Source organism: Aricia agestis, chromosome 20 (assembly GCF_905147365.1).
Source record: "Aricia agestis chromosome 20, ilAriAges1.1, whole genome shotgun sequence".
Taxonomy (NCBI): domain Eukaryota; kingdom Metazoa; phylum Arthropoda; class Insecta; order Lepidoptera; family Lycaenidae; genus Aricia; species Aricia agestis.
This window is the reverse complement of record NC_056425.1, coordinates 3,535,229-3,549,058: the sequence shown is the minus strand read 5'-3', so window position 1 is coordinate 3,549,058 and position 13,830 is coordinate 3,535,229. Positions and strand designations below refer to the sequence as shown.

The 13,830-nt window shown below is 33.5% G+C and overlaps 1 protein-coding gene across 1 annotated transcript in view; it reads left to right on the top strand.

The window, feature by feature from the left end:
- Positions 1 to 770: 770 nt before the first annotated feature.
- The window catches only part of LOC121737224, a 52,207-nt gene continuing 39,147 nt past the window's right edge, over positions 771 to 13,830 (top strand). The window contains exon 1 of the mRNA XM_042128833.1: positions 771 to 1,110. Coding sequence (XP_041984767.1) covers positions 876 to 1,110 — 235 coding nt within the window. The 5' untranslated portion in view covers positions 771 to 875. The remainder of the gene's footprint in view (positions 1,111 to 13,830) is intronic.

The following is a 13,830-nucleotide window of genomic DNA, read 5'->3' as shown; positions in this document are numbered from 1 at the left end:
CAGGCTGAACCCTACGAGATTTATCAAAATAATGTACCAAGTATTGTACACAATAAAAAGGTCTACAGAAAATTCCGCGATGGTATTTAATGTCTTATATCTCTTGGATATCCCACAATAACATTTTTTTCATTTACTTTTTACGACAAATGATGGCTAATTTTCGAAGCAATTTTAACCAATACGGCATTAATCCTTATTCAATTAAATACTTTAAATACATTAATAATATAGATCTATATGACCTTTTACAGCATAATATAATTTAAATTAATAATTTTGAACATGCGGGCCACGGCCCACGGGTAGTAATGAATATAAAACTACTGAATCGAGTTTAATCATATTTTTTTCAGTGAGTAACATAATATTATGCTAAGTTGATGCTAAGTATATATTTTATATCCGTGCGAAGCCGGGGCGGGTCGCTAGTTTTGAAATAAAATACAGAATAATTTTACCTAAATTTTGACTCCTAGGTCGTGATAATATACAAAACAGCACGAGGGTGTTACAGGCTGTAACACCCTCGTGCTGTTTTGTATATTATTAAGTACTTAAAATATACTTTTCAAGGAAAATACTCTCAGATGATACCATATTATGAACTCCTTGTTAATGATTAACCTGAACTTTTGAAAAAAGAAGTAGGAGATTCATTTTAATTGAAACAGGGAATGTTAAATGTGTAATTATCATTATAAATCGCGAATGCAGTCGACTTAACGAGGCATTCAACCTTTCTTTCGAACAATAACGCTGCGCGCGCGCAAACCACACCAACGTCTCGGTCTCCGCGCACGCGTATTATATTGGCTGACTGCGCGTTGTACGATGCGCGTTCGAAATTCAAATTTTCAAATTTAACTTTTTAAATGGAATTGCGACTTGAAAGTCCAAAAATGAAGTTCATAGTGCTGTGCCTGTGTGCGTGTGCGTTTGCAGTGGCGGGACAAGACATTGAGAGCATGCAAAATATGCCCAAATACGACTCGCGATATGACTATTTAGATGTTGATGCCATATTCAATAGCAAAAGACTCGTTATAAATTATATCGATTGTTTACTGAATGGACGCAAGTGTACGCCAGAGGGAAAAGTACTTAAAAGTAAGTAATTATATTAGTTGGTAGATGTCGCCGGCAAAGATCGGCGGGGCTAAAATGGTCGCTTTGAAGAATCATGATATGAATCATAATATGATTCATTTTTCTAAAATCGCAAAATGCAACTCTGCTTGCAATTCATTTCTGTATTTTAATACTGATTAGACATTTGTCAGTTTGACAGTTTTGACAATTCATTTGCTGAATTGATTGAGAGGAATTGCTAAATGTGACCATTTTAGCCCCGCCGTTTTTGAGTGGAAATCGTACCTATTTCCGAGATAAGAACTACCCTAAGTCTTTACAGGTACTCAAAGTATCTCCATATTATAAGTATCTCCACATTTTATTAGAACCTGTTGAGAGGCTAAAGCGTGAAGACTAGGTAAACAAAAACACTTTCGCATTTATAATATCAGTTTCTAATCAGTTAAAGGACTTACTTTCGTGGGACTCAAAGTATCTCCATGTAAAGTTTTATTAGAATCGGTTGAGCGGAGTGTAAAGACTGGGTAAACAAATACACTTTCGCCTTTATAACATGAGTGTAGATTTTTTAATGCGGTAACTAGTAGTAGACACAGCATTTTATCGACAAAAATACTCTGCACAGCATTTATAATTGCGTTTAAAAACTTTAATATGCGTTATCTTAAGGTCATGACTTACAATTATTATAGGTTTAGTATTGCTCATATTTTTGTTGTTCTACATGTAGAGTTTAATGTAAGGTTATAGTTGTATACATGCAAAATATGGAAAACTTCAACAAATTAGTAAATTTATTAATTTGGTGAGAAGTTTTCCATGGTTTTGGTAAAAGATGGCTCAGTGCGTTTTATCTACGCACGCCAATTTTTTTCGTCAGCCTATTTTTTCCGTCGTTTGTGTGAAAAGATTGTAAGCCGGCCCCTAGACGAGCAATTTTATTGTCAATATCACGCTTCAATTTTATTGAACAGTTTATTTGAAAAATAGATTGAAGGCGCGCAATGTTCAATATCAACCCTAGACCGTCAATAATATTACGCAATACGTGGGGGCCCGCTAGATCACGATAATAAAATAACGATTAGTATAGGATCTGAATGAAGGTCGACCCTAAACGGTTGTGCCAAGTATATGAAAATAATATTTTCATAAAAAATAATAGTGATGAGTTTCTGAGCAATACTTAAATTGAAACCCTGATTAAAATGCTCAACAATTTCTCTTTTACGTACACTACTAAATAAATTTTGTTGATATTTAGTAGGGTTTACACAGGTTACTTTGGATTTGGATTCCGATAAAAAGCCTGTTTCTTGAATTAATGAATGGATGAAAAATTCTTTATTGTGCACACACAAAGAGATACCTACTAAAGGAATCCAAAAATAGACCACACAATATTTAGGTGTCTTGTTACACTTTTAGCGAGCGTAGCCGTGTTTTCAGTCCCAAATTGAAAAATATATGGACAATGATTTATTTTTATTAAGTATAGCTCAAAATAATAAATTAATTAAATATAAAGTTATGGTGGTTTTTAAGTAAAGTGAACCAAAGTGGGCAGTAGACAAAATAAGTTTGGGAACTCCTGAATTAAAATAACATAATCGAGGCCTTTGACATCGTCACCGGCTTGTCACGACCACGCTGTTGGCATTGTTGTGGTTGTTTCTAATTAAAATCAAATGACATTTACTGCTATTATAAAGTTTCGATATTTATTACAAGTTATTTAATGGTTGTATAAGAACATGACACGGAATTTTGAGAAATATATTTTTATGGTCACATTTTTTATCCAAGAGCGTGCTAGGTTTTTCCTAAGTGCCTAAAAGACGTGTGGATAATGTATGTACATTATATTTTAATACATATAATGTTATCATTTATCACGCCTACCATACATGTACTAATTTTCTAGCTTAATTTCTTTAAATTATATTTTTTAATCATAGTTCACTGTGAAAGTAGCAGAGGTGAAAAAGTTACTTTTGACTTCTATGTTTCTATGAGAAATTAAATATGTAATTTTAAAAAGTATTTCAAAACTGCTAGTTTGACAGTAAAATTTTATACAAGGAACACATACATATACAAGAGGCACATATCTCTTATACCTATCTTGTGTGTGGCATCTCAAGCCCTTTGCTCTTAGGTTCAAAACGAGTCAAACTGGTCCCCTGAAGCCAGTCCTAATGACGTAAGGGGATAAATTGTGACAAAAGTAATCTCAGTCGTAAGGGACGAAAATATTACGTTGACCCAAACATTTATTATATATACTTCTAATACTTTTATTTAATATTATAAAGCTGAAGAGTTTGTTTGTTTCTTTGTTTGAACGCGCTAATCTATGGAGCTACTGGTCCGATTTGAAAAATTCTTTCAGTGTTAGATAGCTCATTTATCGAGGAAGGCTATAAGCTGTATATTATTACGCTTAAACTAATAGGAGTGAAGAAACAGAGAAAAAGGGGGAAAAATGAGGAAAATTATTTGAAAGGGCTTATCTCACGAATTACCGGAGCTATTTTTTTTATTTGGTTACGATAAAAAGTAGACCACGTAAAGGATCATAGGTTGTTTTTGTGGGCTAATTTGTCTGTGACATTCCTAATTTACGCGGGCGAAGCCGCGCGTAACGTCTAGTTACTTATATCGTTCTAAAATTTATTTTCAAAGTTATCCGAAAACATATTTTATTGGTCCGTCCGACACTTGATTTATTTTAAATATTTATTTATATCGTTGTTTCGAAATATAATATATCTTTTTTAATTTATTCAATGTAGAGGATATACGAACGGAAATATTGGCTGAAGGCTTGGCTAATACTTTGTAATAATACTTTCGAGTGTTTATGGGTCTAGTGTGGACTTAATTTATTCAATGTAGAGGATACTTATACGAACGGAAATGTTTGCTGAAGACTTGGCTAATACTTTGTGATAATACTTTGAGTGTTTATGAGTATGTGGACTTATAGAGTTTATAGAGTTCGGTGTAAAACTAGCAGCGCTGAAAGAGTAACTTTTTTTAAGTAAAAAAAAAAAGTTCGGGTTAGTTCCCGAACCGGTGGTAGGCATCATATAGACGTTTAGAGAACATTTGCAAAAATTTATACTGAATAAAAAATATTGAGTTTGAGTTTGTATGGGCAAATTCCATGCCCATACTAATCACAAAAAAATACCCTTTTAGCGCTGCTACTTCTCTAGTGGACTCTATATTTTAAGAGGCATAATATAATATACACACCCTACAGTATTATCACTTTGTTTTGTCACAGCCTTTATATACAAATTAATATAATAGTATAGATATTCTGAAGTTTTGTCTATGGTTTTGTCGTGGAAAAGGGTTCGTGTGAACTTCTAAATATGTCGAGAAAAATCGTCATTAAGTAATAGCACTGGGAGTTAGACGTAGCATTGTTTATAAAATATAACGTTCATTGTTCATTTTACAGTTTTTACATACTTGCGAATATTGTGGATTCATGTTATATAAACATAATTTTAGTTTTCACTTCTTCTCAGTGTACAGGTACAGACTTGTTTCAAGTATTTTTATTATTTAAATCTACGAATAATAAAAACTAATTTAAATACTTTCTTTATACTTTCAATATTTATACTTTTGTTATATTTTGTTTGATCGATTTCTATTTTTTTAAAGGGTAAACGACGTGAATAATAATCTACTAATAATTAAAATATAATTTTGTAATTTAATTTGAAATTAAGTAGATTGAAGAAGAAACGAAGCTGTTGAATCATTATTATTTATGTTAGATAGCTCATTTATTGAGAAAGGATATAATTAGCTATAATTAATATTATTACGCTAAGACTAATAGGAGCGAAGAAACAGAGGAAAATGTGGAAAAAACGGGAAAATTTATTTGAAAGGGCTTATCTCACGAACTACAAGAGCAATTTTTATGTTAATTGGTAGAGATAAAAAGTAGACCACGTAAAGAATCACAGGCTATTTTTGTGGGGTAATTTGTCTGTGAAATTCCTAATTTACGTGGGCGAAGACGCGTGGAACGTCTAGTACCTAAATATTTTTGTTCTCTTATAATCGTTCTAATCTTAAATCAGGAAATATTCCCTCGATGATTTCCTTGTAAGCTCAATTAAAAATATTGAAATACGTAATAAACTAAAAAAATACTATTGATAACAAAGTTTTTTCGTCACATAATTTATAAGTCCAATATTTTTCCTGTACATTTTTATGTCTGCAGGAACTAAATCAACTTATTTGCATATAATAACATGTAATAAAACACGATCATATTCAGTTTTTCTATTTAATATAATCTTATATCTTCAAACGAGCAAATCTTGTATATATATAATATAGGATGTTTCGGGGGCGATAAATCGATGTAGCTAGGAATCATTTTTAGAAAATGTCATTTTATTCGTGTTTTATCGAATACCGAGCGAAGCTCGCTCAAATAGCTAGTTATTATTAAAAGCCTACTTTACAATTAATATGACATAGCAGAGCTGTTAGCAATATTTTATTATCAATAACTTTATCTAAGTATTATTAGATAAAGTTATGTCTCACTTGAAAATTATAGTCTTAGCCAAAAAATTATATTTATAAGTACGGTATTCATTTTTTATAACATTAGCCAAAGCCAAAAGATAGAGTCGTTAGATCTTAACATCTGAACCTACAAAGTACAAACTGTGTAAGTAATTTTGATGGACAGTGTGTAAATATAATTTTGCGTTTTTTTAATGAAATAATGGGGCAAACGAGCAAACGGGTCACCTGATGGAAAGAAACTTCCGTCGCCCATGGATACTCGCAGCAACAGAAGCGCTGCAGGTGCGTTGCCGGCCTTTTAAGAGGGAATAGGGTAATAGGGGAGGGTAGGGAAGGGAAGGGAATAGGGGAGGGTAGGGAAGGGAATAGGGTAGGGGATTGGGTTTTTTAATAAATAAATTTAAATATCCTAAAATAAAACAAAAAGACCATGAACTTTATTAAATAGTATACATGAACCGTACATTTTACTACGCAAAACCTGTAGTCACAATCATAATACCTTTATAATACGGTCCTCTGTCCCAGTATGATGTAAATATTATGAGCATTTAGTATGTAAATGAGCGTCTAATGATTCCAGTAAAACTGGTAGTATATGTTACAACAGTTATGCAGCACGTATATTTTACAATAAAATTGTATTTATAAGCAACAATGTTTTAGTATACTATTTATAATCAACATAGTTTGATAGTAAACACGAGTAAATACCATGGTTTTTATCAATAATGCCATAAAATGCCTCGCACCTCAGTCTCAGTAGTTGCCCAAGCAGCAAATGGACGTGCTATAATGGTCGAGAGCACGTTCTTGTTTTCGCTTTAAGTTCTATAAAAGTTCTTAAAACAGTCGAGTAAAAGTGCTGTAAACGTTTACTCGACGCGAAAAAGGCGCAAATTATTCAGACTAAAGTCCTATTAAAGTGGAATAAGCGCTGAGTAAGCAACAAAAAGATGCTGTAAGATTTGAGTAAAAGTGGTAGAAAACACTAAAAGAGTTTTAAGAGTAACCAAAATGCGTATATAGGATATTTAGTTCAATAAACGCAATTGATTTGCTATTATACAGATAAAGTGTGCTATAATAGCAGACGAATTGCTTTTATTCTCCTTTTTAGTTCTATAACAGCGAATAGAATGCTTTTACTCGACAAATTAGTGCTGTAAAGAGTGCGAGCTTGTGTGCTACATAAATTTAATGTAAAAAAATTATAGTTATTAAACTACATCTCAATCCTTATTTATATTATCAAGTTTTTGAGAAATCAATATGTGATTATTTTTACTGTTCGTGTAGCTACTCCAAAACATCATGCGCAACAAGCTTTATTGATAAACCCAAAGGCATTTTTACATAAACATTCATGCGCTGCCTATTTTCTTAAATTTGAAGACTAATTAATATAATTAAATTTACTTAAAATATATTTTTTTACTGCCATTGTCCACATTGATAATCTAGTTGCAGTTACAGCTAACTTATTCCATTAAAAGTCGAGTAAGAGTGCTGGTCACCACATTTATAGCACAAGGTGTCGCCATGATAACAGGATTTAGGGTTCGCTTCGTAAATATCGTATAACAGCTCTTAATTACACTACAGCTCCTATACGAACGTTTTTAATTCTACTATAAGAGTTAGTCTGTAAGCGTGCAGTAACAGCAGCAATGTTGCCATAAGCAATTCGATTGCGTTTATAGAGCTTTTATAGAAACATAAAAGATAGCTGAGTAACGGCTGTATAAAAGCACCCAATTCAGCGAATCATCTATTCTACAGCTATTATACGACTGTTAGAGATCAAACGATCGAATAATGAGTATTTTAGCCATATTAATTCAGCATCTGCTAAAAGGTGGAGTAAAAGGGCTGAAACATAGTGCTGTAAACGTTTATTCGACGTCCTTAAAGCACACATTAGCAAATATTGCGAAATAGTCGAGATAACCGCTATTATACGATAAATAGGTGTTTTATGAACGGTTACCCGGCTCTTATACGATTAAAGGCTGAGTAAAAAAATCCTTATTCGACTGTTTTGCTGCTTGGGTGGTCTCATTAAAACCAGGCCAGCTGCGCAAAATTTTATAGTGCCAAAGTTGGTGCACAATTTACACTTTAGTCTCGTAACCCTGTTATACGGATGGCCGACACTACTGATGAGATCAGTTGCAGGACCAACATTTTAGATACTCATCCGACGCATGGATCACGTCAGACGATCAATTGCCTACATTATCCTAATCAAACTTTGATTCAACATTTAGGTAAGGTTCACACAGCACAATCCTACACCTTTCCTGCACGTTTTTTACAGTAGTACCTGGATGACCGAGCTTTGCTCGGTATAGCAAACACTCACTGACTTCGTGTTACTTAATAACGCCATCTGCTGGTCGTTAAAACAATTAGTTGCTAACAAAATAGTATTATTATTCGCCAATAGATGCCAGGAAGAGTAATATTTTTCAGTTTATCGATTATCGATAAAACACGAATAAAAAGACATTTTCAGAAAATTATTCCTAGCTAGATCGATTTATCGCCCCTGAAACCCCCTATATACTAAATTTCATGAAAATCGTTGGAGCTGATTTCGAGATTCCTATTATATATATATACAAGAATCGCTCGTTTAAAGATATAAGATACGTCTTATCAAATAAACAGTGACGCATACAATATATATAGGACCATTCACAAGTTGATTGTACTGCACGATTTGTTGCAGTACAATAGGCGTATAGTGCGCAAGACATATACTATAAAAACGTGCAGGTTTGTGTCGTGTGAACCTATAGAATATGAACCATAGAATGCATAAAATTAACCATGTAGTTAACTGTTAGTTATAAACGAGTTTATACACGGGGTCATTAACCGCATAAACACCATTAAATTAAACCAAATTATTTATTACTACAAATTATACATTACTGTTTTAAATTACTCTATTACGTTTATGTTTATAGCAGTAATTCTAACATAAGGGTGGGTTGCACCAACTTACTTTAACTATAACTTTAACCATAACAAAATGTCAAATGAACTATCAAAGCCCTAGTAAAAGTCCATATTTGACGATAACCTTAACCTTAACCATAACAACGCCTCTGGTGCAACCCACCCTAAGTGTATTAAATTATATGTCTTTTTCACGTGCTTTAAAGGAGTCATCGTGTAAAAGTTACGAGCTCAAAAAGTAGGCAATATAGATAATTCTACTAGTTATAAATTATTTAATATTTTAAATCCATCTTAACTTTAAACCAAATATATTATGTATGCAATAAATTATATATTTGTTACGTTAGATGCGAAGACTGTCACAGGCAATATTCTCCTTTTGGCTTTACAAACCATAAAGTTAATATACCTAGCGGAATAGAGCAACAAGTTCGAGCTGTCAAACGAAACCGAAATTGGTTTCATCTGTATGTAAAAATATGTGTACGATTCTATGAGATTAAATTGTCAACGTGCGGCACGTGCCGACTAGATGTCAAAACAAGAGTGCTGCTGTCATTTATCACACGTCTCTTTTTAGCACGCAGTGTTACTGATAGTGACATCTCTCTTGCTCAGGCCTTTGTTTCTCTATTCCGCTAGGTATATTAACTTTATGGTTTGAACTCAGGAAAAATAAAACTTTGAAACCAAACTAAGTTTAAAGAAGGCCAGCCAGTTTTATGTTTTAAGATGAATTTATGACATATTCATCTTATTATATCATTCTTTTTTCTTACCAAAATGTATATTTTTTTCGGTATTTTCCATACGTCGCAGTTAAGAATATTATGGTTTCGCGTTCGCGAAACCAGATTCGCTAATACGAAAACATGTTTTTTAAAACTTATTATAATTTTAAATCAAATTTATATCAACGATTAAAAGAATCACATCCACACAACGTCATGTTTACGACGTATACTTTTTGGTACGTATATATTTATATATACGTACCAAAAAGTAAAAGGTCATATTATCTTAAAAATATTCAATAAAAAATGATATTTCTATAAAAAAATAAAAACCATTTTGAAACAAACTCACTTATTAAAATAAGTAAATACCTACTTTAAACGAGATAAGTATTTATATAAATCTTGGTATAGAGATACTTTGGAGCCTTTGGGAGCTGACATAAAATTTGTTTTTTTTTTTCAACGGGCTTTGATCCACTACACATTCCCACCGCTGTATGTCCTGTGTCGCCGGGATCGACAACGGCATCATACCACGGAAACCATTTGATAATCATATCAAAGGGTCAGCTGAGGGACATGCTAAAGCTGTATCAGGACCCGCAAAGAAATTAATCAGAAAAGATAGGCGTAGAAAGTGTAGAAAAAAAATATAATAGAAAACGTATCCCTCGATACATATATTATTGCAATTTAGTTGCTGGCTACGTCTAGAAATCTAGACACGCGGTAGCGTGTCAAGCCAAGTTCAAGTATAACAGAACTGGCGATCAGCACGAACCATTTGGTGTAGCTACTATTACAAGATGAAGCCAACAACCATACATTTTTCCGGAATAAAAAGTATCCTATTCCTAGTCCTTTCCCTGGACTTAAAAATTCATCAAGCCAAATTTGACCAAAATCGGTTCAGCGGTTTGGGCGTGAACAGGTAACAGACAGATAGACAGACATACAAACTTCGCATTTATAATATTTGTATGGAAGTATGGATTGACTTACGAGGTAATTAAAAGTGGGAAAAGCCCAAAAACAACACATTACAAAACATACATAATTTTCTCTAACAGGCTCTATAAAGAGCCGTTTTAAGATTCCTTAATAACTAATAATCACAGGTCTGCAAAAAATTAAAAAAATAAGAGTTGTTTTGATTTTTTTGCGTAACATAATATGTTTTTCGATGTGCTGAATTCGAAAATGACTTTCATTTTATCATAGAACGTCCCATTTTTTGACAATTTAGGTCATATTATAGTCATCTATGTTGAACCAGTTATCACCTTAAGGGCCTTATCACACTGGCGATTAGCGAGCGATTTGAAAGCGACGCGGCTGCGCAGCGCACACGCCGCGATGACGAAGCGCTTGCGCGGCGTGCACGCAGCTTGCCTTCGGCGTTTTGGACACTCAGCAGCAAAATAGATTCTAACGTCACTCCCTAGACGAGTCTACTATATATAATAATAATCTGTGTAGACGAGTATACAAAATGGCGTTCACGTCACGCCGCGACGACGCCGCGCTGTCGCGACGTGCACGCCGCGCAATCGCGGCGTGTGCGCTGCGAAGTCGCGTCGCTTTCAAACCGCTCGCTAATCGCCAGTGTGATAAGGCACTTAAATAAACTATAAAAGACAAAAAAATACTAAGTATGAAACGACGACATTGCACTATATTAAACCGATTTGGATGGTCCATGTTGGATGCGAGTAGCAGGAGATCGGTCATCTTGGCATTCATTGAGAGAGGCCTATGTCCAGCAGTGGACGACTATAGACTGATATGATGATGATGATGATGATGAACCGAATTGAATCAATGATTTATCGCGCACGTTCAGGCTACAAAAGTCTGTTTTTTGATTTAGTTCACACAAAACGTTCTATATTTAGAAAGTTATTATGATAGTTTTTGCCTGTTTACATTAAAAAAAAATCAAAGTACCAATTTATTTTTGACTTCAAAATATTAGACCGAAAAGCCCTTCTTTTGGATAAATTTCTGCGTTTTGCAAAAAAAAAAACCTGACGTCTGGATTTTTTTCAGTATTTTTTTCGTTTTGAGCACACTTAAATACATAGAAATCAGTTGAAAACATGCAGACAGCATTTTTGTTGCAGACCTGTGTAATAAATAATAATTTAATTTCAAATTCGTCTATTATTAATTTATTATATATGTAAACTTGTCTTTACAATATTATTACAAATCAAATCTTTAACAGATAGGACTTACTATTATTTATTTATTCACCAGATAAAAAAAATCACACATTGTCCTAAATTATTTAACAAAAATTTCAACGTTTTTAGTTCCTGTATGGGACCATACATTATACAATGTGTTTTCATTCTTGCACGGCCGCACTTCGCCATTTCAACTCGAGCCAAAGGCAACGACCAGCCGGTTTTTTTATAAGATATACCTATTTTATAAAATATAAAATCGAACATTTTATTATAGTATACGTTTAATAAAACGGTAACATCACTGATCGGTCTATGAATACGTAATGGCGGCCTTGCCGAACTGTGTCAGACAACGGTGATGAATGTAAACAATACATTAGTACGAATAAAACTATAATCCTGGTGGTATAAAATATTGCGCACACACCTAGGCATTATAAAGTAGCTGCGTAGTCTGGTGATACTGGTCGTTGTCACTACGATTTGAGTAGTTTTATTTATATAGAAGATATACAAATAATATGTTAATCTACGAATAATACAATCTATATACATAAAAATGGATTTTCAATTGTGTTAGTAACGCTAAAACTCGAAAACGGCTGAACGGATTGGGCTAATTTTACTCTTAAAATATTCGTAGAAGTCCGGGGAAGGTTTTAAAGTGAAACAAAGTTCATCGGGACAGCTAGTTGTTAATAAAATATATTGATACTCTTACTGCCGCACTCAGTGACCAACAATACGGTATATGAGTACGGACTGTAGTTTAAGGTGACGCCGCGTTAAGGGGGCGACTAACCCTAAAGTGTCAATTTTATAATTCATTTTTATACTTGAAAATAATCCCCGAATTGTTTAATTTTCTAAAATTAGATACTACATTATATTTCCGAGAATTCAATCTGAGCAAAAACACGATATCTTAAAATTTTCTCGATAGAAAAAAACCGGCCAAGTGCGAGTCGGACTCGCGCACCGAGGGTTCCGTACAAAGATCTAAGTATTTGATATGAATTTCAACTTGATAGCTCTACGCGTTCATGAGGAAAAAAGTAATAAGTTTATATTTATTAAAAAATATATATTTTGTAATGTAACTAAAAATTTAAGGTTTTCGGAATTTTTCCTTTATGTGTGCTATAAAACGTTGCTTCATGCCAAATTTCAAGATTCTAGGTCGACTGGAAGTACCCTTTAGGTTTTGATTCCCTTGCGAGTACTTGCGAGTTTCAAAATATGCAGCTTAAATTGCTGTTTCTTTTGATTGCGTTGACATAGAAGTTTGATTTTGTTACAGCTTAAAGGTATTATAGACCTGAGTATTTGGTATGAATTTCAATTTAATACCTCTACGCGTTTATGAGGAAATGGGTAGTAAGTTTAAAATTATTAAAAAAATATATATTATGTGATGTAACTAAAAATTTATGGTTTTCGTAATTTTTCCTTTATCTATGCTTTAAGACGTTGCTTCGTACCAAATTTCAAGATTCTGAGTTCACGGGAAGCACCCTGTAGGTTTTGATTCCCTTGCAAGTGTCGAAAATTTGCGGCATAAACGGCTGTATCTTTTGATTGCGTTGGCTTAAAAGTTTGATTTTTTCACAGCTTCAAGGGACAGTAGACCTGAGTAATTGATATAAATTTCAGCTTCATACCTCCACGCGTTCCTGAGAAAAAGGGTCTTGACAGACGGACGGACGGACAGACGGACAACAAAGTGATCCTATAAGGGTTCCGTTTTTTCCTTTTGAGGTACGGAACCCTAAAAAACACAAAGATGCATCTAATTTTCACGAATTTTTCATTTATTGCCATAACCGTGCATTGAACTAAGTTAATATTTTAACACATTGTATAAAATTCTATCATTGAGAGATCGACCTAGCGGATTTTTAAAATGTTGTAAATTTATGGAGTTCGCCCACCGAACCCAAAATCTTGGTACTCCAGGCTTCGCGCCTTACTGCATTTTCTACTTCACTTTCACCATTTTCGTGAACGATGTCTTACATAACATCCGTTGTTCAGTTGACCATGCTTGTTATACAATATATTACAGTACTTATGCAGATTGATTCTGTGCAAACTCGCACGATAACAAACTTATAATTATTTTTCACACTAATATTCCCTCGATCGTGGATTCCTGGAAATCTATTTTCGCGTCCGGATTCGACTGTTTGGAAGTTAAAGCAATATTGAGTGTTTAGTCTAATAAATAATGATTTCGTTTTTTTTTTGTGTACCTCTATAATTTT